Source organism: Aotus nancymaae, unplaced genomic scaffold, assembly GCF_030222135.1.
Source record: "Aotus nancymaae isolate 86718 unplaced genomic scaffold, 86718_ANA_hifiasm-v0.15.2.pri h1tg000033l, whole genome shotgun sequence".
Taxonomy (NCBI): Eukaryota; Metazoa; Chordata; class Mammalia; order Primates; family Aotidae; genus Aotus; species Aotus nancymaae.
Window position 1 is genome coordinate 62,418,703 of NW_026988447.1, and position 26,914 is coordinate 62,445,616.

Sequence of the window (26,914 nt, forward strand, 5' to 3'; positions counted from 1 at the left end):
GACAGATGTGCAGCTTAAGAAACCAGGTGGGGCCGGGCGCGGTGGCTCACGCCTGTGATCCCAGCACTTCCGGGGGCTGGGCGCGGTGGCTCACGCCTGTAATCCCAGCACTTTGGGAGGCCAAGGCAGGCGGATCACGAGGTCAAGAGATCGAGACCATCCTGGCCAACATGGTGAAACCCCGTCTCTAATAAAAATACAAAAATTAGCTGGGCATGGTGGCGCACGCCTGTAGTCCCAGGTACTCGGGAGGCTGAGGAAGGGGAATTGCTCGAACCCAGGAGGCGGAGGTTGCGGTGAGCCGAGATCGCGCCACTGCACTCCAGCCTGGCACCTGGCGACGGAGCGAGACTGTCTAAAAAAAAAAAAAAGAAACCAGGTGGAACTCAGCTCTGTGCTCACGCTAAGAGAGGCTTGCACACCCTCACCCTCTGGGAAGTGGCACATCCGCTGGGCATATGCGCTTCGGCTAATTAAGTGGAATGGAGCCTACGTGATTTAAATGGCACTCTCTCTTTTTGCCACTATTTTGTGGAATTCATACATGTAAAAAAATGCTAATAATGTGACTTTACTGAACTATGCAATAAAAAAGAGAAGCTCTAATGGCAGAGCTTTTGTACATTTCCGGCGGTGGGCTTTCTAGATTGCTGGATCTTTTCGGAAGACTCGAATATAAGCTCCACAGTTGGGTTCTGTAGTTAGGTCCAGATATAGCCTTAGAAAGTCATTAAAACCACCCAGGCTGTATGTAAAAATGTTGCTCTCCTGATGACACTCTGAGAAAAACTGTAAAAGATGTAAAGCCTTGAGCTTCTTGTGAAATATTCTTAATGATTGGAGACGATGTGTTTCCTTGATTGGAGATTATAATTTGGTAACTTTCCGTAGCCTCTAGTCATTTTCTGTGTATTGTTATGTGATTGAAACTGCACTTCAGCAGCTGTGGAACCAAAGTTGTGGGAAATGCACTCTTTATTAGGCCCACACAAATGTTTACAGGAGCTGTCTACAGGCTCTATAAATACTCTTCCCTCGTCCTTCACTTCGTTTTTTTTTCTTTTTCAGGCCATCATCTCTCAGCGAGGTGACATGTTTGTTTTTGATCTGGAGACTTCAGCCGTCGCTCCGTTTGTTTGGTTGGATGTAGGAAGCGTCCCAGGGAGATTTAGTGACAACGGTTTCCTCATGACTGAGAAGACACGAACTATATTCTTTTACCCTTGGGAGCCCACCAGCAAGAGTGAGTTGGAGCAATCTTTTCGTGTGACCTCCTTAACAGATATTTACTGAAGGAATCTAGGTTGTATTTTCAGTGGACAAGGGAAATACAGCATCTAAAGAAGCGGCTGGAGAGGAAGGCAACAGAGAAGGAGAGAAGCCGAGACACGTCTGCTTGCTGCCACGCATCTGAGCCCTTTCAGGGGAGGCTGTTAACCCAGGCGATATCCTCAAACAAGCCTGTGCCTGGGAGTCCTGGAATCTGTGCTGGGACTGTGTTTTTAGCCCTTCACCTGTCAGCTTTAGCAAGACACGGACCACTTAGAACAAGATGGCCCTGCAGGGGGTCACAAGAATGTGACATGGCAGGATCTGTGGAACCGAAGGGAAGGTTTTCAGGTGATATAGGTTTCATAGTTAGCTTTGGGAAATACTGAATTCTCAAATGAAGTGCTTTGTCCTTATTTCAGAGGGAAATGGAGGTTGAAATGTTACAACAAAGATTTCTTGGTAGCCATGTGGATAGACAATTTAGGATGTTGAGTGTTGTTGCTATTTGATTACTTTTTGGGGTAGGACACTTTTTTCATTTGTGGGTTTTGTTATAAGATATTGTTTTAACAACAACTTCTTTTTTTAAAGGCTGATAGAGTGATCTTCCTTTGAAAAATATGGTCACATGGAAATGAATGTCACTGATGGAAATTTCTGAGGGTCCTGACATTGGTCATCACCTATGATAGTGTGAGGCCTTTACACTTTTCTAAATCCAATATGCTTTCCAATGCAGAGCCTGCAAATTGGATTTAAACTTGTGGACCGTGGCAGCAAAATGGTGTTCCTTTTAGCTTGAGTTTAAATAATTTTATTTATCTTGACTAATTTTAAATTGCTATAGAATTGTCTTATTATACATTACTATGTTTATAAAATTACATTGATGATAATGCAAATGAGGCAAAATGTTAATAAGTAGCTATTTGGGTAAAGGCATATGGGTATTTTTCTATAAGTGTGAAATTACATAAAAATAAAAGTTTCATAAATTGCGTTGACAACTTGGTATTTCATCTGTGGCTTATTTAACCTTTGTATAAATATTCAATTGTGCCCAATACGGTATTGGACCCTAATTTCCATTTAGCTCTGGCTATTATTCTGCTTGGTAAACTGAGAGTTTGAAGAATCTAAACTAAGACATGTGAAAGGTTTTCTCTGTAAACAGTCAGGTAATTGGTTATAGAATGGACCAGCAAAGAGTGTTAGGCTTTAAAACTGAGATATTGTTAGTAGTTTTGGTTTTAAAAATGAGAAGTATTAGGTTCAGTGACTCTAAAAGACAATCCAGCCTTCTCCTTAAGTATCTAAGAGTATCCTCATTTTATACGTTCACACACACACACACACATTCACACACACACACACACACACATACACTCTCACACACTCACACTCACACACACACAGCCTTATCGAGGGGGCTGGGACTCCAAAGAGTCTTACGTGGTGATAAATATTATATTATGTTCTTATGACTATTGCACATTTTGTTTTAGCAAAGCATTGCTGCAGGGCAGGGAGGACTGCTCTTCTTTACCCCGTGCATGTTTTGCCATGGGCCCCAAGAAGGGACTTTGAAGCTGATGGGCCAGAGTATACTTTGTAGTTCCGCCCTTACTAGTTCTGTAACCTTAATCGAGTTATTTAACTTCGGTGCTGTTTTCTTGTGGCAAAATGGGAATAATAACACCTACCTTGTTATCACTTACTCTTGACTTTGAGTTTCCGATAGGGTTTCTCGGTTAGAGGTTGTATTAGTCCATTCTTGCATTGCTGTACCTGAGACTGGGTAATTTATAAGGAAAAGAGGTTTCATTGGCTCACAGTTCTGCAGGTTGTACAGGAAGCATCGCACGAGGCGTCTTCTTGGCTTCCGATGAAACCTTAGAAAGTTTACAATCAGGGCAGAAGGCGAAGCGGGGCCAAGCACGTCATATGGCGAAAGCAGAAGCAAGTGAGAGAGTGGGTGGGAGGTGCCACATACTTTAAAACCACCAGATCGGCCGGGCGCGGTGGCTCAAGCCTGTAATCCCAGCACTTTGGGAGGCCGAGGCGGGTGGATCACGAGGTCAAGAGATCGAGACCATCCTGGTCAACATGGTGAAACCCCGTCTCTACTAATACAAAAAATTAGCTGGGCATGGTGGCGCGTGCCTGTAATCCCAGCTACTCAGGAGGCTGAGGCAGGAGAATTGCCTGAACCCAGGAGGCGGAGGTTGCGGTGAGCCGAGATCGCGCCATTGCACTCCAGCCTGGGTATCAAGAGCGAAACTCCGTCTCAAAAAAAAAAAAAAAACCACCAGATCGCCTGTGAACTCAGAGGGAGAGCTCACTTATCACCAAAGGGATTCGTGCCTCTGATCCAGACACCTTCCACCAGGCCCTTGTTCCAACCCTGGGGATTACATGTCAGCATAAGATTTAGGTGGGGACGAATATCCAAACCATATCCTTAGTTGTGCGAGCGATAGGATAAGAAGACAGAACCGGGTCCTACTGCCACGCTCTTGCAAAGCGCATTCCCGAGAGAGTGGGATGAAGAGCGGCCAGTTCACAGGATTATATCTTCCCATTTCAGAACAGAGAGAACAATAAAAATAACCGTTTTCTCGTTCACATTCACAATAACTCGTCTTATTCTCTCTTTTTTTTTCCTTACTCGACTTTTCATTGTGAGACATTTTCAAACCGTGAGAAGCCACTTGGAAAATAAATAGAAAGATATTGTTCTCTGTTGGAACGAAGGTGAACTGACGTGCAGGAAAAATAAAGATATGTTTCCCTAACATTCCTAAAGTGACAAAGACCTGAGATAGAAAGAATATTCCCTTGGGCTACCTCTGGCTCTCAGATATGAGACTTATTCTCCAGCTCGGTAAGATTTAGGGAGAAAAGCAAGTAGGCATTGTCTGTGTGGGAAATTCAAAGCGTTTGAAAACATCCCCAGTGTCTGCCTTGATGGAATGCAGTCTTATTAATTCAATAAGCACATGCAATTAAAAAGGGTTATGCAGAAAAGACAGTAATATTTTGAAGTGCATGGGCGAATTCTTGTTTTCTAATTGATTTATCAGAGGCATGAACCAGAGTAGCATACAAAACCTTAAAATCACTGGTAAGTTAAGACGCGTTTATATTCTGCCTCTAGACGCTGTTTGACTTAAGAATTTATTCATTCATTTATCGAGCATGTATTGCAGGCCGCTCTGGGCAGGCATTGTCCCTGTCACTAGGGGTATGGCAATGAAAAAGCAGATATGTCCTAGTTCTCATGGACCATCTATTGTAGGGGAGACAGTCAGTAAGCCAGCGTACAAGGCAATTCCAGCTGGTGACAAGTCCTTAAGGTGACCGTGACACTGACAGGGAAGCAACGTTAGATAAGGCGCCATCTTATTCAGTACTTTAGGGAAGCTTTTTGGAAAGTTTATGGTAAAAAAATAAGTCAAAAAATTTCAGTTGAGAAATGTATCTTTAAAGACATTCATTGTAATTAATACCTAAGGAAGAAAAAGCACAAAATCAGCTGGTTGGCTAGGCTGGGCTCTGAGCCTGTAATCTACAAGCCGGGGTGGGACTAACTTGCCAAGACATCTTTAAGTCCTGAATAGGGCCAAGCGGTGAATGAGCTTAGCAAAGGTAGACAGGAGTTACTGAATCCTGCCATCAAAGAAAAGTTTGCTTAAGCCTGTAGGTTGATCTCTGTCTTTAAACAGGATTGACTGAGTTTCCCCATGTGCCACGTTGTGCTATGCGGTGAGCAATACACATGATTATGATAACACCTAAGTTACCTACAACGCTCAGGACATGAGACATTCTGGCTCACGAACGTTTCTGTGTGAGAACCAGTACTCATTCCTGCCTCGTCTTTTATGTGGTGACAACCCTCCTGTTCTGATCCTGTGCCTGTTACTTACTGCTGGTTTTGTAAAATTTACTGGTTCACTGCCGGGGTTGGAGCAGACACTGTTGGCTGGCCACCTCGCAGCCGCATCCTCCTCCTCTCTGCTAATAGAAGTGGCCGTGTCCAGCCTTGGAGACTGAATCATAACTTGTTATTCTAAGCCTAGTCCTCTTTGCCAGTGATTGATGTAGGGTTAGGCACATGAAACATTTCAAGAATGAATCATCAGTTGATGTCTAATGTGGGGTTACTGGGGGAAGGTTTCCCTGCTTAATAAGAGGCAGACCTGAGGCGAAATCCTCTGCTGTTGGGTAAAATTGAGAAGCTGTTTGAGGACCAGATGCTTGGAGCTGCTGCAGCCCTTTTTTGGTGACCTTAAAGAAACGTTGCTGACAGCGGGTGTCAGAGATGTTTACCTGCTAAATTAACCTTTAACCATCTAACTTTGGTCTTATTATAATGTGGTAAGAAATAAAGGCTTAATTGTTTAATCTTGTAGTCAAGTGTCCTGATTTTACAACCAAAAGCATTCTGATTGATACAGCAGTTAAAGGCATGGGCACTGAAATCAGACTTACTGTGTTCCAGTCCCAGATCCACTAGTAGTAGGCTGTTTGACCTTGGATCCAGGTTATGGAGTCTTTCTGTGCCTTCGTTTCTTTTAACATTGGAACAGTAGCAGTATCTGCCTCATAGGCTAATTGTGAGGTGCTAAGGAGATAATGCATAGATTATGGATCGCACATAGTAACTGTCTACCAACTGCGAGCTATTACAATCATCATTGCCTCTGTGTGAAGCCATCAAAACAACCTAGGGAGGTGGGCAGAACTGAACATGTGCAGGCATTGGGTGGTGGCTGTGAACAGCATCAGCCAGGAGAGCTGGGGGTGTCGGGGGCAGCAGTGAGAATGGGAGGGCAGAAGGTCGGACCTGGATCCCCTCCCACCCTGCCTGGTCATCCTCAAGATTTAGGTCATATTTGACCAGCAAGTCATGGCCTAGACTGTGTTTTAAAAAGTTGAATTACATGCTAACATTTAAAAAGGGAAAGATTCCATGTAAAATATAGTTGTATCTATCTCTAATGTTCTTGTAATGGTATTTTTTAAAAGCCCTTATTTGTTTAACCCACTTATAGTCAGGCATTCTTGGCGTAATTTTGTAATTAAAAGCATCCTCGTGGATAAAGGCATAGGTCTTTGAGGCCAAACATATCTGGGCCATGGAGAGGGTAGTGTGGGCACCTGGGTATCCTCTTGGCTGGGGGATGCGTCACCTGCTTTCTTGAGCTGGGATACTGCAGTGGCAGTCGTGTCTCTAGTGAGGAAGGCTGCTGGGGACACAGCTTGCCAGTGGGTGAAGGAAGGGCCCCTGCTGTTCTACAATGAACTCTCAGGCCAAAGTTGGGTGGTTGGCATGCTTCCCTCCCCATATTTTTCGTATTGAAACTAGAAGATTTTAAAATAGTCAACCTGCAAACATGAATGAGATTTTGCCTTGTCAAAGATCCAAATTGTGTGTGTGTACGTGTGTGTGTGTGTGTACGTGTGTACGTGTGTGTACGTGTGTACGTGTGTGTGTACGTGTGTGTACGTGTACGTGTGTACGTGTGCGTACGTGTGTGTACGTGTGTACGTGTGTGTACGTGTGTGTACGTGTGTACGTGTGTGTACGTGTGTGTGTACGTGTGTGTACGTGTGTACGCGTGTGTACGTGTGTACGTGTGTGTGTACGTGTGTGTACGTGTGCAGGCTGCATGTGGTGCAGGGCTACGGGCTCCTGCTCTGATACTGAAACTCCCAGTACGGGCCTTGGACCAATCAGCCTCTAAGCCTCAGTCTCCTTATCTTGAAGGTGAGATTAATGGTAATAACTATCTCACAGTGTTACCGTGAAGATTAAATAACATAAAGGTGTAAATGTGGTAAATGCTGGCTTATCAATGTTATTCCTCAAAGGATAAGGCTGGAGTGATCAGGCCTAGGAATCGCTCAAAAGGAAAGAGCAACTTCAGGCTTCTGTGCTAAGGGAAAATAATCATCGAGCTTCATGACCTGAGTTGAAGAAGAGAAATTCAGGCAGAAAGCTGATGAAATTTCTAATTCCTCTTTTTGGTAAGGTTTTCCCAATTTTACAGAAGCCAATAAAATAAAAAGATAGAATTGAGTAGCAAGAGGCAAGCCAGCTGTTGGGGAAAGTGCAAAGTTCTGCTTCTTCCAGCAGAGGCCTCTTGTGCTCAGGAAATGAGGCTGGTGGTGGGTGGAGGGGACTGCCCTGGGCCAGGGTGCTGGCTTCCGGGAGGCTTCCCCAGAGTTCTAAGTGTCTGCTGCCTTCCAGTGGGAGGGGAGTGTAAGAAAACACTTGCAGGGCTGCTCCCCAAGCCCCTCACCTTCCGAGCTTCAGGGAGCTGGATGCCAGTGCCCCAGAGGAATGCAAGAATGTGAAACTATCGTAGGAATGAAATAAAGAGAAAGAGAGAAAGGACGGGAGGGATGAAGGGAAAAAGAGACAGGAGAATGAGAAAAAGAAAGAGAAAGAGAAGAGTTGAAAGAGATTGGGAGAGAAAGAGAAATGAAAAAGGAAGGGAGAGAGGAAGAGAGAAAAGGAAAGAAAGAAATGGCGGAGAGAAAGAAAAGAGGGAGAGAGAAAGAGGGGAGAGAGAAAGGAAGAGAGAGAAGGGGGAGAAGAGAAAGGCAGAAAGAGAAAGGGAAAGAAAGGAAGACAGAATGAGAAAGGAGAGAGAGAAAAAGACAGGCAGAAGGAGAGAGAAAGGGAGAAAGGACAGTGGTGAGGAGGGAGGGAGGAAGGAGAAAGAAGGAACCCAAAGGGCAGTTCTGTTTGCTGAGCTCTTGATTTCTTCCCAGGCTCCAGGGCTAATAAATGCCAAGCACCAGCATAGCCAGATCACAAGGTTCAGATTCACAGAGCAAATTTGTCCATTTTCTGCCTTTTGGTTACAGATAGGTCCCAGACTTTCAATGGTTCGACTTATGATTTCATGACTTTTTGACTATATGATGGCTTTATCAGGGCATTAAATGCATTTTCGACTTACAATGGGTTTATCGGGACATAACCCCATTGTAAGTTGAGGAGCATGTGTATTTCATTTCCATCCTTTGTGGCTGCCTTGGCAAAAGGGTGGCATATGAATGCTTTTCAATCCAAATTACTTACTATGGATCTGTGAAAACTTGGCACCAAGCCTCCTCAATAGATGATTGACAGAGGAGAAGTCAAATGAGCTATTTAAAGGCTCAGTAACAAAGCAATCAAGAAAGGACCAGGACCCAAACTGTGAGCCATGGGCACGATTTGGGGACAGGAATGACATTCTGCTGATGGAAGGACCAAAATGGTCCTTGGCCCACATGCTGGGTGCATATGTTGCTCATCATTCAAGATGTGCATTTGGCTAGGCAGTAACGGAAGGCAGGGCCAAATGGTGGCTTTGACCTTCCCAGATCAAAACTGGGATGGAGAAAAATGCTAAGGGCTGCTTGCAACGATCAGGCCTGAGAGGTTCGCTTATCCACGGGCATGTACGCACTTCCTGAGCACACACGGTCTCCATCTATTGGGCGGTAAAATTGCCCCTGCTACTGTGGTCGCAGGCAGCAGAGGTGGAGGTGCAGGGCCTTCGGGATCTAAAGGAAGAGAACGAGAATGTTTCTTTTTGGCGGCCCTGCTCCTGTAGCAGGACCTGTCTGTGGGATTACGATGGGTCTTTACAGGGATGTCGTTTTTGGTCTCTTTGGCCTCTCTAGGCCAGGCTTTGCTTCAGCTGTGAGGCAGGATTCTACATGAACATGAGTGGCTCATGGATAGCCTTTTTGGGGCCCTGGCTTGAGTTGTTGGGGGAAGGTGAAGGGACACAAAAATGGCAGAAAGAGGCACGTGGTGGAGAAAAAAGTTTCTGCAAAAAGAGTGGGGCTGGAAGGAGAATGGGCAGGAGGAAGGAAGGAAATCAGCGTGGACTCTCGGGGCCTCTCCCTGGGCCTGTTCTTGGGGACCAGTGTCAGGCACCGTGTGTGCTGAAGCCGAGTTCATTTGCTGAGGGAATGCTGGTTTCCTGTTGTTTAGCCAGCCTTGGGTAACACTTCAGAGCCCCCAGTTGCAAGCTGCTTCTCTCTCCTGGGCAAGACCCACCCCTTGGGAGCAGTTGAGTGTTCCACGACCCACCGCTGCAGTTGAAGCCGAGGAGCTCGGCATGGGGATTGAGGACTGAGTCCCGGCCCGTCCCGTGTTCCTTACATAGACCAGGGGCCTTCCAGCACATCAGCATCGCTGTCCCGTGGAGAATGGCAGGAGTTAAAACCCCTCCCTGTTCACCTCTCAGGCTGGTATGACAGTCAATATCTGAAAATATTTTCTAAATGAAAACATTCACATTTAGTTTTTTATTTTTGCAAATTTGTTTTTCAAAATTACAGAAAGAAAAATTATTTCAAAAGCCTAAGGGAACATTTGCATTCAAATGAGGTGAAGAGAAGGGATGCCGAAAATGAAAAAAAAGTCTTGTGACTTGAGGTTTTTTTAAATTTCTTTTTAAAAATTTTACTCATTTTGACATGAAGGTTTTCATTCAATTTTTTAAAGCAAAAAAATAAGTTGTGCATTATTGCTTTATGAAAACAAAAAAGAGAAATGCGAAACAGTTTTGAAATGAAGAAAATATCTGTCTCTTTTTGCCAGGGAACAGACCTAATCGCCTGGTTATCTAGTATCGGGCATCGACTTCCAGCCTTCCCTGATCTGCTGTGCCCCCAGCATAGTCCTGAGGGTCGGACCTCACTGTCTTCATCACCAGCTCTGCTTCCCGGATCCCAAGAAGGAATTCTGGGAAAAAAGGGTTTCAAGAATTTCTGTTTTATCTGCTATGCTTCTGGCTTGAAGAGAATATTAATTCCACAAGAACCAATTTCTGCTCCTTTCCATTTCCTGCAAAAATGGGAACCAAAGTCTTTCCAGCTCTCTGCAGATCACAGCCAAGATAAACTTGCTTGTCCCTTTCTTTTGGGTAGGATCTCGAAGGGCCAAGAACTCTTGAAGAAGGCCAACTGTGGTGTCTACAAGCCCAGACTTCTTGTGCAGCGTTTAAGGAACTGTTGGAGAGCAGAGGTCTCTGTGAATCAGTGCAAGGGCAACAACACGAAGCTGCTGTAACTCTTCCCCAGCCTAACGGCCCTCACATCCTTAATCATCTCTGAGGATTTCCTTAAGATAAACTGTAACTTATGTGCTTACGACGCAGTCTTCACGCTTAATCCTAGGACATGATTTTGCCATTAGTGATGGCCATTTACCATGATTGCAGGTGACTTTCAGAGTGAACGTCTGCATACAAGTCGGAACTAGAAAGAACCTTATGGCTCAGTCACCCTCAGGGAAGGGATTATGACCTGTGCCAAAGACTGTCACCTGTTCCAAAATCAACAGCTCTCTTAATACTGGGAACAGAAGTAGATCACCCCCCTACCTTCGCTGCTCTTAGTGTGACCAAGGGACTGAAGTTTTTCTTCAGCACAACATGAGACGAGGTGACACATTCAAAACCCCCACACATACACTCAGCATTTTTCTCCTGGCTGACTGGAGCTATCACCCCTAGTAAGACCTTAGGAGCCAAGTGCTGGAGGAAGAGACTGTCAGCCTAGATCCCTGCATGACTAAGTGGAAGAGAGACACTACTCACCCCTGACCCTGATACAGTGTTGGTACTGGAGTCCAGTGATCCTGTGGTCATGAGTCTCATGTGCCTCAGTTTCCTCATGACCACCCCATTGTAGAGCCTGACAAGCAACAGATGCCCAAGAAATATTGATTGAATACTCCTGTGCCTCCCATGTTTATTCCCTGGGGAAGCATGTCTTTATACTTTGAAGACTCTTGTGATAGTTCCATGAAATAATTACTTTGGAAAGAGATATCAATGTGAAAAAGCTAGCGGACGGAAGTAAGATGATGCTATCTCAGCCCCTTCCTCCCTTTCATTTTAAGAAGCTTGAACAACTTGTGGAACTATTAACTTGTGCACGGTAACAGAAAAAGGCTGTTGTGGACATAATGAGATCTGTAGCAATTGAAGAAGACCCACTGAATTTCAAGCCTCTCCTCAGTGTCTCCCCCCAGTCCCCAAACCAAACCACAAACTGGGAAACCAGCGGACGGGAACTTGGAGTCTCTAGGATGGGTGTTTACATGATGCAGCCAGCCACAGCGAGGCCAGCGGGGAAGAGACGCTCTCACTCTGTAGGTGTTCAGAAACAGATAAAAATTGGATGGTTTAGGAAGGTGATCGCTAAGATCCTCTCCAGCCCTAAGTTCTGCGATCTTCGAGAAAATAAACAGAATTTTAGTTTCGTCCTCTTTTGACTCCTGTGCCTCCCATGTCCATTCTCTAGGGAAGCACAAATCAGAAAGAGAATTTCCTCCAAAAGCACGAAATAGGAGGCAGAAAGAAATGTGGTAACTTCCAGTCGATGAATAATTCATACGTAAGCATCCTTGCCTCTTTTATCCTGGGGAAAATCAGGTCTCCAAGCAGTACGGCCTCTCGGTTATACTGGGTTCATTTTGCATTTTGGCTGGGTACATGGCGACTCCATCATCTTTGTACAGGTCTGCATGCATTTTTCTTTCTCTTTTAAATAAAGTTATTTTTTATCAAAGGACTGTAAACATCACTAAAGAATAGTCTTTGGAATCAGATGGGCCTGCATTTGAATCTGGGGTGAGTTATTTAATAACTTTAGATCATCCATTTCCTTACTGTAAACTGCGGTTAAATATATACCTCTTGGGGGTGTCTTGAGAATTATCATTAGAAATTATTGAAAAGGGCTGGCATGTAATAAATGCTCCAAGCTGGCTGGATCTTTCCCTTCCTCCTTTTTTCCTGCTAAAAGTGTACAAAGTCCAGTTTGTGCGGCTGCATTCCACGGTGGTGACCAGGAATGTCTGTGCCACATTCAGCTACTGCAGGAGACTCAGGTAGGTAAGTGAGCAGCAGCAGGGCTTCATTCTGCTGAAAAGAAAGACTGCTGATCCTGAAAAAGTCGGGGTTATGCCTGCAGCGTCTAGAAACCTCAAAAATGACTGAAGTTCTGAGGAAGCTATTTTTAAATGGCCTCCTGCTGTGACACAAGCTTTCTGGGAAGGTTTATTTCAGGCCCATTGTAGCTTTCTACCTGATCGCCTGCATTCCTTTTGGTTTATCTCCATCTGCTGGTACAATATGAAAGATACTCCTTTCACTGAGCCCCAGACAAGGCTGCTGGCCTTGCTGTTGCGGCACCACACAGGTTCAGGCCGGCACTAAGATCTGGGAAGAACAAGAGTCAGTTTCTGGGACAGAAGAGAAATGGGGCTTCTTATGAAAGAAGGGGAATGTGATTGTTCTATCTTGGTATGAGTTATTTAGTCGTTCCTCCTCCTCAAGTCAGCTTCTCTTCAAATGAACTTCTGGTAGGTGAGCTGTCAAGTTGCAAACCTGGAGCATGGTGACAATCCACTCCACACTTTAGGCTTAAAACCTCAACCATTATTTAATTTGCTCACGAATCTGCAATGTGGGCAGGGCTCTGCAGAACAGCTTGTCTCTATTCTGGGCAGCATCAGCTGAGGCAGTTTGAAGGCTAGATGGGGTGACTCAATGGCTGAGGGCTGGAATCTTCTGAAAGCTTCACTCCCTACACATCTCGTGGTTGCTGCTGGCATTGGCCGGGGCCGCAGTAAGGCTGCGGACTGAACACCGCACTTGATTTCTCCCTGTGTCCACTCGGCTCCCTCAGAACACAACGACCAGCTTCTAAGAGACAGGGCCCAGCATGATGGGGCACAAGGTGTATTCCATTTTATGACCTAACCCTTGGAAGTCACTTAGCATCTCTTCCAGCCTTGTCACAGGTCTGCTTAGATTCTCAGAGAAGGAACCGGGCCCCCTCCCCTCAGCGGGAGGAGTGTCAGCCTCATACTGTTAAGACAGGAGGCCTTGGAGTGGCCAGCTGGAAAACAATGATCTGTCATAGAGAGGAACCGGCCGAGGAGTGGAGGCATGGGCTGCTTGTCGGAAAACTAAGAATTAAGGAAAGTAAGAGCTGTATTTTTTTCACTTTACAGAAACAGCTTTCAAAAAGGGGAATCATGGGGCTGGGCAGGGGTGGAGAAATGGCAATGTAATAGAAAACAGAAGTAGAATTTTCCTTAAGGTTCGATTTATTTGAGACACGCTGTAAAATGAAGAACCTAAACCGCTTTTATGCCAGTGAAAAGTTTTGCTTAGAAAAGCCTTTCATATTTCAAGATTATTTATCAATGATGTCTAGGACTTCCAATATTTTTGTGGCTGAATTTTTGATATATTTGGAAATTATTTTGATGAAAGAAGGGAGGCAGGGGTTCAGATGGATTGTTTTCAAGTGATTAGCCAGTTGGGACCTCTGTTTATTGAGTAATATGGTTTGGCTGTGCCCCCACTCAAATCTCATCTTGAATTACAGGTTCCATAATTCCCACGTGTTGTGGGAGGGGCCCGGTGGGAGATAATTGAATCATGAGGGCAGTTTCCCCCATACTGTTCTCGTGGTAGTGAGTCGCATGAGATCTAATGGCTTTATAAGGGGAAACCCCCGCCGCTCGTCTCTCATTTTCCTTTTGCCTGCTGCCGCGTAAGACGCGTCTTTCACCTTCTGCCGTGATTGTGAGGCCTCCTCAGCCACGTGGAATTGTGAGTCCATTGAACCTCTTTTTCTTTATAAATTAACCAGTTTATATGGTTTCTATGTCTCTGTCAGCAGCGTGAGAACAGACGAACACATTGAATAGCCGTCTTTTTCTCATTGATTTGAAATTTTACTTTATCACATACTAAATTCCTATATAGTTTGGAGCCTACTTCTGGACTCAATGTTTATCTGTTTTCTCATCAAGAAAATGTCCCATCATGAGCTCTAGAGCTGGACAGAGCTGGCTGTAAACTCAGAAGCAGCTTAGCTATGGTCTGCGTGAACTCTTCAAGCCTCGATTTCCTTCTCTGTAAATTGGTTTTTCTTTCCAAGATTAACGACTCGACATGTTGCGCCGAATTGTTATGCCCGGGTCCCAGCACCTGTGTGGGCGAGGTTCTCGGGGAAACTGACTCTGACTTGGAAATGTCTGTTAAATGTTTTTCTGGAGTGCCTTCGAGATTAACAGCTATGAAAGGGTGGGAGAGTAAGCAGGACGGGGAGAGGGAGAAGTTGAGCACTCTCATGGGAATCCTGAAGCTTCAAACAGCCCTTTGGCGTTGTCCTGGGTTGGACAGGCTTTCATATACCCACACTGGTCACTGTTGCATGGGTGCCACTGTGGAAATGGAGGTGGCCTAGGAAGACGTGGCTCTCTGCAGCAGAGGCATTCCCTGAGGCAGCTGACGGAGTGCAGCACCCGCAGACCAGTCCTTTGTCAAAGGGGAATCCTAGCTGTGCGTTACAATGTCGACCTTAGCACCTCACCCAAAAACGCACTTTTTCCATCTTCCTCATTCCCAACTCTTTGAGAAGCAGTTGAGCAAAGCTTCATGCTAGAAGGCTTCTAGTTCAGGGCGCTCTGATATATGGAATTTTAATACCTGATCACAGAGGTGTGGAGGACGCTGAAGAGCTGTAGCGTTGCCTGAGATGGGGAAAGTGAGGTGTACATTCGAAAGACGAGCTAGGTAAGGATTTGACAAATCCAAGCTTTCATCTTCGGTTAAACATTTTCCTTCTGATAATTATTTATTCATGTCTAGATTAAAAAATTGACTCTAATAGGCAATATGGATGTGATAACTGGGTTAAGGAATCACCCATGATTATAAGGAAGCATCTCAGAAAAGTATTTGCACAGATCAAACAAGGCGAAGTCACCGATTTGCTTTTCCTTTTATTATAAAAGTAAAATAAAAAATAGCATTTATAAATCCAACATTTTTTTTCCTTTAAAGTATTTGATCTAAAAAACATATTTACAATAGCAAAATGCAGAAAAGAAGGGAACACCATTTTCAGCCGTGATTGTAACCATGTTTAAATATTGACAAGTACATTTTTTTTTAAAATCAGAGAAATAACCACATTAGAAAAAGTAACACTCCTTTTTTAAAATTGCACATCAAGTGACTCTCATTTTAAAATATCCCGTTTTTCTTAACACTTAATCTGAATGCAAAACGATGCTATGGATGGTCAGAAGGACTGCCAGGTGGGGACACTGGTATCTTTAATGACAACAGGAACGTAGCAGAGGGGCAACAATGACAACAGAAAGCGAAGCTCAGTAAGCAGCCTCATCCCCAGATGCATCCGCTCAGCCGGTGCTATGATTGCTAGATACTGCCTGTAAGTGAACCAAACTAAAATTCATTTATGAACCAAGAAAGGAAGCCGAGTTGAAAAGGCCTTGCGCTAAGTGGAGAGTGATCCTGGCAGGCCAGCTCTCTGAGCACCTTTGGGCACACTTCAGCTTTCCTCTTGTGGACAATGCGGTGGAATTTCAGGGCTTTGGTTTACACGGGGTGGGAAATTGTCAGCAGGCTAAATTTTGCCTTCTAGAGGTCCTTCCTGCCCATAATCATGGGGCATTTTGTTGAGAGTTAGCAGCGAGCCACCACTGGTCAGAGACTCGGTAAAGCTGAGCTTGTGGAAGGACGTCTCTACGCCGCTGTCGCAGACACTGTCGCTGTCTCGGAGCTCATCTGAGGGGAGAAAGCACAAATTCACTGGGGGAAAGGCCGAGACCAGGCAAAGCCTCTGCTCTCATACGCGCTACCCTCCAGGCGGGCTCCAAGTTTGGCTCTAAAAAGCTCATGGACTATTCTGTGGACAACTCTTGCCCACTGGTTTCTGCCAGCCACACATCCCACCTATGCCGCCCCCACTGTCACGACTGCTCACCGTTGTGGGAAGGGCAGAAGATACCGTGGGACATACTGCGAGGATGTTATGAATTAGCCAAATGTCAGAATTAGCCGAATGCTTTCACATCTTCCTCCTGCCATCTAGTCTTCTGTTGATGAGAATCCTTTCTGAATTCTCTTGACTCATAGTGGACCTTTTTTTTCCCTTAGAAATCAGGTGTATTTTTCCAACCACTGTATTATTTATTTTATAGCTGGGGAAACTGCTGAACCCCGGCAAAATAAATTGGTGACAGAAGCAAGAACTAAAAATGAGATCTCTCTCTGGGCTTCATATGCTATTACAGTATACATTGCCTTGAAAACATTTTTGGTAGCAAAAAAGTAAAGTGATTTTGAAAATGAGTCTATACTGGAAAATCAGGTTGAATTCCCTTTACTGATAAGTATCCTTAGGGATGTGACCAAGGCAAATTATTTCCTATACAGAGACAGTGACTAAGGAAACAGAAGTCTAATATACACTAATCAAAATGCTATCTTCTGCTGTATCAAGTTCCAATATGAGAATATCAAGACTTTAATGCCAGTGGCATGACCATCATCTTGGTATTGATTGATTTATTTAATCTTTATTTTGTATTATGTGCTAGAAACTATATCTTAAAAATAACTACAAATTAAGGGCTTAATGCTTAGGTATTTGCTTTTAAAAAAATAAGTATTTTCTTCTTTTTAAATATCTGTGCAGAAGGAGCACTGGGTCGTGACGCAGGAGATCGGGTTTGTTATTCCTTTGTCAAGTGCACACGATGATGTCTGCCCTCACTCCCTGAGGAAGGCCCCCGGCAGGGTGAGATGAGTGCTGAAACTGAGGGGCATGGAACAGCCAGCCAATTAAGAGCTTTCCAGGGAATGGGAAGAGAAGGGTCCAAGGCCCGAAGGCTGGATCAGACTAGTGACCAGGGGAGCAGGGAAAACACTGGGAGTGGAAGGGCAGCGTGGAGGAGGAGCTTCCAAAGCAATGTTTAAGAAAGCAAATGAGTACAGCAGAGACACGGTATCTGTTCCATCAGGATTTGCTGAATGAATGATTAAATGAACTGGAGGGTATAACCCAGAAGTAACAAAATGTCACTAATTTTTAGAATCGCACCATCTGTTGGGCAGAGAGTGGACTGAAGGGAGGTGGACAGGAAGGAAACCAGGGGACTGAGTGGGAACTGTGAAGGAACCCAGGCAGGAAATGACGGGGGACTAGACCAGGGCGGTGGCTGCAGAGAGGGTGACGCTTGATGGGTCTCATATGAAGTGATTCAGGCCAGAAAGGACTCCTGACAATCTTGGGTTTTGTCTTAACCTCCTGGAAGATGGCAGTGCCTCTGACACATGTGGCCAGTATTGGGCTTGGGTGAGGCACCAAACAGGGAGGGTTTAGGACTGACCCTTGAGGGCTGGGACTTTAAAAGGTGAGTGTGGAAGAGGCAGGCAGGGCAGTGTGTTGCGGAGGAGCCAGGAATGGAGACGGTCTGAAGTTGGAGGGTAGGGGTCAACCATGACACTCTGCGAGGGGTCGAGGTGAAAAGGAGGTGACCGGTCACTGTGAGGACAGCAGGCCTGGTGGAGCGGTGCTGATGGGATCCCAACTGCAGGACTTCACGCAGAGGGTAGAACGTGGCAAGCTGGAAAGAACAACTCTAAAATTCTTCTGGGGAGCTCTGCTGTGTATGGGAATAGAGCAATTGGACTGTAGCTAAATGGGATGTGGGATCAAGAAGGTGATTGTTTCGGTGTGTTTGTTTTTAAAGATGAGGAAATCATGACATGCTTGCTAGGTGGCTTAGTGGGAGAATGGGGAGGAAGAATGGCTAATACAGGGGAGAGAGGTAAGAATTAACAGGAACAAGGACCTAGGGAAGGTGAGGGGGGTGGACTCAGGGGAGAGGTGGCTCCTCAGCTGGGCACATAAATTTAACCCACCAAGCCCGGATGGAAGGCCGCCAATGTGGGCACAGGCACAGGTGGGCTGGCACTTGGTGCAAAGATGAGAGGGTTCTTGTTTCTTCTGTTTTCAATAGAGCGTGAAGTAAGGCTGCTGCATGAGTAAGGGGAGGGAGAGAGTATTGGGGGTTTAGAACCAGAAAGCACAGAAGGGCCATTTACAGAGTGGGAGAATGAAATTGTAGGAAGTACGGGACTACTGGGCTGGGCTGAGAGGCCATCACATATGGTTGTGGGATTTGTGGTGGCAAGACACGTGGTCCCAAATATGGTGGGGGACAAGGTCAGTGTCATGAGCATGAGAGAAGAGGCAAAGGAAGGAGGAGATGGATCTCTGTGTATCTTGTTCTCTCTTTTAAATTTAAGACATTTATCTACCTTAATCTACCTTAATCACCCATATCATGCTGTTTTTAGTATTTATTTAGTGTTTATTAAGTAGTCCATGTGTCAATGTGATTTTCCAAGGGTATGGCCCCCTCATCTGAATGGTACTATCAAGAGAGGCAGAAGGTGAGCCCGGGGGTAGACAGACACACAGGGAAGTGTATTCAGAAGATGAGAAACAAAGAAACTGCCACATCATATCCCGAGAGCTGGAGACACCAGCCTAGGGGAGCTGGGAAATATCTCCAGGGCCTTTTCTGTTCTTTTTCTTTACCTATTTGCTGCCTTGTGGATGCAGGCGAGAGAGGCAGCGAGTGGGCCTGCGAGGTGGTCTTCACTGGGCTGGAGGACGCCTGGATCACTTCAATTGCTTCGGTGTAGCCCATTTGTCTCAGGGCCTCCACCAGCTCTCTGACCGTCCCCCCAGAGACCTGTGAGAAAGATAGGAGGAGCACGTTCTTGTGTTCGAGTCCCAGTGCAGGCTGTAGGCACTGACAGCCCACCCTTCCCTCTTCCCGCTGCCTCCCTCCATGCAGGAGCCTGGAGGAAATGGGAAGAGCAGAGAAGAGCCGCTAAGAAAGTACAGTCTTCGAATCGAGTTTCCTGTTTCGGCTCAAAGACCTCTCAGGAAATCACAGAAGGGGTTTGTAGTGAGCACAGAGAGACAGCGAGAGAAGCGCTGAGGCAGGGAAGCTCTGCCCACAGTGACGTGTCCGCAGTCTCCCTCTGTGAGCTGAAGCTCGAAAATCCAGGAAGAAACAAAGCTAACCATGAAATTTTCAATAGAAAATAGTTTCACCCCATGCTTTTCTACATTTTATATTTAGAAATGAAAATTACCAGGTAATGGCTCCACTAGGAGTCACCTCACCGAACATGACTCAATGCCCTGGCACGGGGTGTGTTCTTGGGGACAGGAAGCTAGGCACGTGGATTACAATCGATTGTTTGCTCAGGGCCATCAAAGTTCTGTGAAAATCCTGACCCTCTACGTAGCATTTTTCACAGGAAGTCTCCAGGTATTTACAAATGGGGAAAATCTGAAGGTATCTGAAAACAGCATTCTTAGGAAGATGGGCTGCTGACCTGGCCTTGGGCAATGACTGGTTTTCTTCTTCAGAGCTAAGGAACAGGGAAGGAGATTATGCCCTGGCCAGAGCTGTTAACAGAGTGAAGTCAAATGAAAATTGCTGAATCTGTAAGGTGATGTGTTACCTCATAGTTGTCCATAAGTGTTTTGGAAGGAGCAGGACTCAGCCGGAAGGCATTATTAAGTATCCCCAGACCTAATTTCTGTGCCAGAGTAGCCCAGTTTTTGTCTGGATCAGGAATTTCTAGCAACTTATAGAGCTGCAGCTTCACATCTTCAGCCAGCTGTTTCATGTCTCCTGAAGGGAATGAGAAGGAACACGCTTGTCTAACCTGACACAGACACTCTGGAGGGACTCCCACCTGGCTTGCCCTTCAGCTCCCGGTGGAAGCAGCCAAGCTTGAAAGTCAAAGCCCAGCTGAGTGGCAGGCGGCATGTATTTATAGCAGATTAAAACTGGATATTCTCCTTTATCTACCTCCAGCATTTTTTGGTTCTGAAATAAGAAATGTGCTTTTCACAGTAGACCCTGGATAATGCTAGTTCTTGTCTTTAAACGATAGTGTGGAGATAATGGTTAAGAGAATCTGGTTCTATCACAACCCACCTTGTGCTAGTAAATCATCAGATGTAAACTCTGGCTCATATGGTTTCCCATTTAATATGTCAAATACCTGTTGGCAAGAAAAACACCAGAAAATGTTATACATAAAAGAGACCACTAGGGCAGTCTGTTTCTTTATAATAAAGAACTCAGGATGTCTTCCCTAGGAGGGCCTGGTCCCCTAATGATGGAGGAATGGCAAAAGGAGTCGGGACCATCCTCCAAGAATATGGTACCCTTTGGGAGAAGAACAGCTGTGGAGGCTCTGGTGCTGGGAAGTTCTGCTCTGCGCAAACTCTCTGAACTGGGTCAGAATACCGAACCAAACTGCAGAATCAGAGCCGCTGCCTTTTGGAAGGAACAGGCTGTCCAGCCCACCATGTCAATCATCTGCTCAGAGGCCTAAAGCTAGGGAAGAGCTACTCAGAACTGTGAAGCTGGGTCCCCTCTTCCCATAGTAACAGGCTGATGAGAATGAAATGTGTAAGCTTGCTCAAACTGAGATGTCTAGATGTTCACAAGCCTTGGTGTCAACCTTCTGGAAATATTTACGTTTTAACTGAGGGTCCAGAAATGTCTTAGGCTAAAACAAAAAGAATTCCATAGCTGCAGAGGCATTTGTGTTCTCTGCAGTCACTCTGTTGCTAGCTGACCTGGGTAAGGAGAGCATGGGGTCACCGAGTAGGTCATCTTTTTGTGTTCTGTGGCAAGGCCTTCTGGGGAAATGAGGTGCTACTGTAAAGGGAGAACCATGTAGTCTCTGCCAGCATCACTGAGCTGGACACAAACAGGCTGTGGGAGGCAGACGAGCAGTTTTAGAAGTGGAGCAGCTCTCGCATCTGGAAGAACCGATCTTGTCATGTTGGAGATCTTGTATGCTGCCCACCTCCTCTCTCTGGCTCTTCTTCCTGGGGCCAAATGACCTAGTAACTGCTTTATACCTTCAGATCTCAGTCCTGTGGAGTTTTGAAGAGGGCTTTAAATCTATTTACTCTGTTTTATATTTATTGAAATTGTAAGAAGAATTCTTAGTTTATTTTTATATCCTAAAATCACTTACCTAAGTTGTAAGCCAACAGTAACATATATCTTAGCTTCAGAAATTGAGATGGTAACAATGCTGGTGTGAGTTCAGAATGGGTAACTTTCATGTGAATTGTGTGTTTTTCTAACCCTCTCTCACATCTCAACTCTGATCTGATTAGGCATACATTTTCATACTTAGAACTCAGCTGACCTAGATCTTTCATGGATAGGGCTTTTCAAGATAAAAATGGTCCCTGATGAGCAGACTTTCTTAAAAATAAAAGGCATGTTCTTTGGGGAATAAAGCACCAGGAAGACCATCTGTTCTTATATTCCTGAACCTCTGACTCCCTCAGGGGCAACCATCAGACAGATGGAGCGGCACTGACCTGCCAGCTGGTGGCCATATCTAGAGGTGTGGTTCCAGGTACAACTCCTTCATCCTCTCCTGCATTTTCCCAAGAGTCATCCAGGTCATAGAGAGGCTCAAAGTTCTCCACCAGGGGATCTGCTCCTGCGAAGTTAGGTTACACAGTATTAGGTAAACCCAGAAATTGTTAACTTCCAACTGCCTGTAGAGGTCAGATTCCCAAAAGCAAAGCACTGTAACAGCTTGAGGCAATCACCTGGATAATTTTTAACGCATAAAATGTTTCTACTGGAATATCCAGATAAATTCTTTTAAAATTATAATTTACTTTGATTGTAAAAGTGTCTAATAACACCCTAAATAGCCAAAGATACTTTCAGAAAAAAACAGAACAAAACTTGAAATACTCTGACTTTCACATTGAACTCTATAGGGTATTTCTCAACTGAATGATGCACCTTTAATCTGAGGGCAGAGGAACAGCAGATTACAGGGACTAGGGTCCTAACCGTTCAAACTTATGCATTACAATGCGTATTTCTCAGCCCCTTTTCTTGCACACTCAAAAGAGTAAAGATGCTTGATGTCTAGTGACAGCATGGCCAGTTTCATTCCTGGGTACAGCAATGCCAGGGTTCTGATCTTTAAACAAACCAACCTGCTAGGATGTAGAATTATTGAAATATTTTGGGAAATCTAGTCTGCCCTTTAGCATCCGGCAAAAACAAAAACAACAAACAAATAACAAAACCCCAATGTAAGTCCAAGACTAGAGCTGCAGTTACTTCTCAGAGGCTTCGACTATTTTTTATGAGTGTTTAGCTTGATGTTTAATGATGCCATTTTCGGGGGAGGAACTTGTTTTTATCTTGCTGGGAGAACATCAGATGGGTCAATAATAAGAGAATGGTGCTTAATAGGAAGCAAAGAAGGATCTCCATGCTATTTCTTGATTTTACTCTCCCAATTCTGGCCTGATCTATGAGGCAATAAATGTAATCCCAGCATGAAGACAGTGGAGAAATTAAGATGAACACTTTACAGGACCAAACACTGGAGGAGTGACTTATCCCTTAACTGATCTTTTTTTTTTTTAAGATGGAGTCTTGCTCTGTTGCCCAGGCTGGAGTGCAATGGCAAGATCTTGGCTCACTGCAACCTCCACCTCCAGGGCTCAAACAGTTCTCCTGCCTCAGCCTCCCAAGTAGCTGGGATTACAGGCACCTGCCTCCAAGCCTGGCTAATTTTTATATTTTTAGGTGGAGATGGGGTTTCGCCATGTTGACCAGGTGAGTCTCCAACTCACGACCTCAGGTGATCTACCTGCCTCAGCCTCCCAAAATGCTGGGATTACAGGCATGAGTCACTGTACTCGGCCTTACCTGACCTTTTTCATGACATTAAAATTAGGACTTTGGTTTTTCATCTGAGTTTCTTCATTTGTATATCAGAGAAACTGTTACTTGTTATTCCTTTAATGGGATTCTGAGAATTCAATATAAAGTATTTTTAAAAGGGTATTTGTAGTTTCTTTTTTCTTTTTCTTTTTGAGATGGGGTCTCACTCTATGGCTCAGGCTGGAATGCAGTGGTACAACTGTAGCTCACTGCACTCTTGGAACTTCCAGGCTCAAGCAACACTCCTACCTCAGTCTCTCAAGTAGCTGGGACTACAGGTGCATGCTACCATGCTTGGCTACTTTGAAAAATTTTTAATAGAGATGAGGTCTCACTATGTTTCCCAGGCTGGTCTCAAATTCGTTGGTGCAAGTGATCCTCTTACCTCAGCCTCTCAAAGTGCTGGGATTACAGGCATGAGCCATCGCTTCTGGCTGGTTATAGCTTCTTGTCTGAAGGCATTTAATTATAATCAGTGTCTTCTAAAACTATTAATACACACTGCAATCAGAGTTTCTTGTTCAAGAAAAAGCTCAATTTAACAAAAGAGAAAAATATGGTGTTCCCAAAGAAAAAGTTCCTGTGTCTGTAATTTGCTTTGTTTTCTTGAATTTATGAAGCAGTTACCTTCTAAATTAAAAAGAAAAAAACCTCTAAAGTAAATCAGATATGTCAGGGCAGGCTTCAGATACCAATTTCATTACACATATTTTGAGGTTCTAAATATGTAAGTCACTGAAGATTCAAAGATAAGCACGGATCATTTTCTAGACTTCACAAGACTAGAAATGGAATAACATCTGCAAACCTATGAGCAAACCAGGAGAGAGAAACATAGTAGAGAGAGTAAAGTAAAGAGAAGCTCACATTGCAAAGTGTGACTCACGGCTCTGTCACTTACTGGAACCCTGAATGGAATCTGGTAGTCTCTCCCATCTGTTTCCTTGACTCTAAGATGGGAGTAATAATGGTATTTGTCCCAAAGGGTGACTGGCATTAAATGAGACTGTGCACATAAAGTGTCTATCACAGTGCCTAGTACATGGCAAGGTCAATAAGTGTAGCCATTTTTAGTGTCTTCCACATAATGGGTCTTAATATATGGCCCATTTTCTTTTTCTTATACTTCAGTTTCTAAGAGACCGTTCTTTGAAAATGAAGTCTTTAAATGATTTCTTATACCAATAATCTTTTTCTTCTGGGGACTTGTGACATGATCTGAGACTGATACTACTCAGAATTCTATAAGGAATCAAATTCTACTTTGAAAAGACCCCTTGTCATGGGAGTCAATCTAAATAATCAAGCCCCAAACAAACAGATGAATCAGAAAGTAAAAACTAACATGACTGTGAGGGTCAAGCCCAAGATTACTAGTCCAAACAGTGCCTTATGGCAGATAAAATGTGACTTGCCATATAATTTTTATTTGCCCTTGCTTTTCAGCAGTAGGTCTATGGCTTAAAGAAGGCGACATGGCTGCTCTGTTGAAGTTGGGTTTGCATTCTTGACAACATGTTTCATTAATGACCGCCAGGCCACCTTACCTGCTGCTTTGAGAAGAGCGGCCAGCCTGGTGGACCCTCTCCCAGCTGCTATATGCAGGGGTGTAGTTCCGTCGTAGGTAGTACTGTCCACATGGGCATCACCCTACAATCCAGTCCACACAGAAGAGCGTTAGTGGAAGGCTCTTTTGCCCTTTCGTCCCCACCTCCCAGTGTGCATGGCCCCTCGCGTCCTATTACTAGCCCGGTTGCTACTTTGGGCTGGCTCTGTCATTGAAGAAATCCCCAATTAGAGATGCCAAGCAAGAGTGCGGGGTGGGGAATGTCTGAAGGGGCTACTCTGAAGCCCTTCATAAATGTTAAGTAAACAGAGTTGACTGTAGGGAGAACAGCAGCCACTGACTTCATTCTTTGAAGATTTCCTTAAATCTCCCTCAGGAATTCAATGCAAAAGGAAGTAAGTGTGTCCTTCACCTCCAGGAGCAGGCAGCCTGCCAATGAGATGTTGTCGTGCTCCACAGCCAGGTGCAGTGCTGTGCGTCCGGACTTTTGCTCCTGAGCATTGACGTTGGCCCCAGCAGCCACCAGCAGCAGCAGACATGGCAGGCTATTGCTCATCATGGCTAGATGAATGGCATTCAGACCTAGAGTCCAAGCAAAGGGACAGTCACAGGATGGGATGGCTACTCATAAGATGGCCCTTGGTGAAGCTGAAGGAAATAGCAAAAACTGGATCATAGGGAGGGACAGTAGAGGCACTATAAGTCTATTGTTCTGCTTTGAAGACCTACAGTCTCCTATTATGTTCTCAGGAGACACTGGGCATAAACAAACATTCTCTGAATGAATGATGCTTTATGTACTTCAAGATGAATGTTTACTCAGGTCTCTGCTTTTTCCTCCTACTATTCCAAATCATCTCCAAAAAAATTAGCTTTGGTGAGCAACAGAAACGCCCAAAAGAGATGATGAATTCCAGGTGACTAAGGAAAGTCCTTCTGGATACAAATCAAGTAACACACATTTATCAAATACCTAGTAGGTATTTACGAGGCGGAAAAAGTTACAATGATGTGATTGCCTCTTACCGTCCCCGTTGGGGTGGTCAAGAAGTAGTGCTGCCTTTTTGTGCTTGAGTAAGATACTGAGAACTTTATCATTTCCTTCTTTGGCAGCTAGGTGCAAAACAGAGTTACCGAAGCGGTCCAGAAGGCTCAGGTCGGCCCCGGCCCTCAGCAAATCCTCCACCACATCCTCCTGCTTAGTGATCACTGCCAAGTGCAAGGGTGTCTGGAAAGCAAAGGGGCAGGAGAGTCACCGGTCAGCGGTGAACACTTAGAACTCACAGCTTGGTGGCTGTCATTGCAACAGGTGGGGCCATCCTGCAGGGACACTTCTCATTCCTAGATTAATTCCTGACCTTGGCACCCAAGGTATCCTGTTCCATACCATATGCTAATGAAATACATATGCTGTACTAACACTTAGCCATTCAATAACTTGGGTTTAAAATTTTTTATTTTAAATTTAATTGACAAATAGTAATTGTATATACTTATGAGGTGCAATGTGATGTTCTAATCTAAGTTTACAATGTAAAATGATTAAATCAGGCTAAGTAACAAATCCATCACTTCATGTACTTACAAGTTTTTAGGTAGTGGATTATTTTTATATTTGCAAGTCTTAACAGCTTCTTGTTTCTCACCACAACCCACTGCTTGTTGATTTTTGAGGACACCTAGTAAATTTAGTTTCCTTAAATTTCTAGTAGGAATTATCTTCAGCTGATAATTTTATGTTAACAAATCAAATGAAGGCTATGTTTTCACTGAAGAAATTTAAATGAAGTAGTCGATAGAAACCAATTAAGAAAAGTGCCATGATTCTATGCTGACATGGAACTAAATTTACTAAATTAAAAAATACTGTCCCATGAATTGGCTCCTGAAACCAGTCAATATAGCTCTCCTACTCCCTTTCATAAAAGGTGTTATAAGATTCTAAATAACATAACCAGGATAATACAACTATCTCACTAAGGGGGCTCAGATGAATAAAAAAGGTGAGCTGCTGATACCTAATAGGAACTTAAGTAGTCCATTTGACTACGCTGCCCACAAGGTAGTACTTTGGTGAATGCAAATAAGAGATGTTTTGCAAATTGTGTTTTTAAAAATGAGTAAGACATACAATCACAAAGGTATCTTTCAAAGAACTGAGTTCACTGACAGAGAACAGCAATATAGGTTTACACAAATGAGTTTATTTCACAGGAGCCTATGACATCTAGCCAATCTTGTGCCAATTTGCCTAAAATTCCCTTTTCATTGAGCAGTTACTGGCTACAGCAGCAGGTGAGCCACCAACCTCCTAGCTGTGTAGGTGACTACAGCATATGAGAACTGGCAGGATGAATGATGGGTGGGTCCTCTAAATCTCAACTACAGTGATTATTTAATAT

General features: G+C 44.4%; 2 protein-coding genes across 6 annotated transcripts in view; one reads left to right on the forward strand and one right to left on the reverse strand.

The window, feature by feature from the left end:
- MANBA (mannosidase beta) overlaps nucleotides 1-2,279 on the forward strand; it is a 117,143-nt gene extending 114,864 nt beyond the window's left edge. For all 3 annotated transcript variants that reach the window (XM_064384053.1, XM_064384054.1, XM_064384055.1), the window contains one exon: nucleotides 1,069-2,279. In XM_064384053.1, coding sequence (XP_064240123.1) covers nucleotides 1,069-1,293 — 225 coding nt within the window. In that variant the 3' untranslated portion in view covers nucleotides 1,294-2,279. The remainder of the gene's footprint in view (nucleotides 1-1,068) is intronic.
- A 12,798-nt stretch (nucleotides 2,280-15,077) lies between these two features.
- NFKB1 (nuclear factor kappa B subunit 1) overlaps nucleotides 15,078-26,914 on the reverse strand; it is a 127,347-nt gene continuing 115,510 nt past the window's right edge. For all 3 annotated transcript variants that reach the window (XM_012436529.3, XM_012436528.3, XM_012436530.3), the window contains 8 exons: nucleotides 25,539-25,740; nucleotides 24,925-25,094; nucleotides 24,493-24,595; nucleotides 21,568-21,692; nucleotides 20,156-20,222; nucleotides 19,674-19,846; nucleotides 18,733-18,889; nucleotides 15,078-15,908 (listed from right to left, as the gene is read on the reverse strand). In XM_012436529.3, coding sequence (XP_012291952.1) covers nucleotides 15,748-15,908; nucleotides 18,733-18,889; nucleotides 19,674-19,846; nucleotides 20,156-20,222; nucleotides 21,568-21,692; nucleotides 24,493-24,595; nucleotides 24,925-25,094; nucleotides 25,539-25,740 — 1,158 coding nt within the window. In that variant the 3' untranslated portion in view covers nucleotides 15,078-15,747. The remainder of the gene's footprint in view (nucleotides 15,909-18,732; nucleotides 18,890-19,673; nucleotides 19,847-20,155; nucleotides 20,223-21,567; nucleotides 21,693-24,492; nucleotides 24,596-24,924; nucleotides 25,095-25,538; nucleotides 25,741-26,914) is intronic.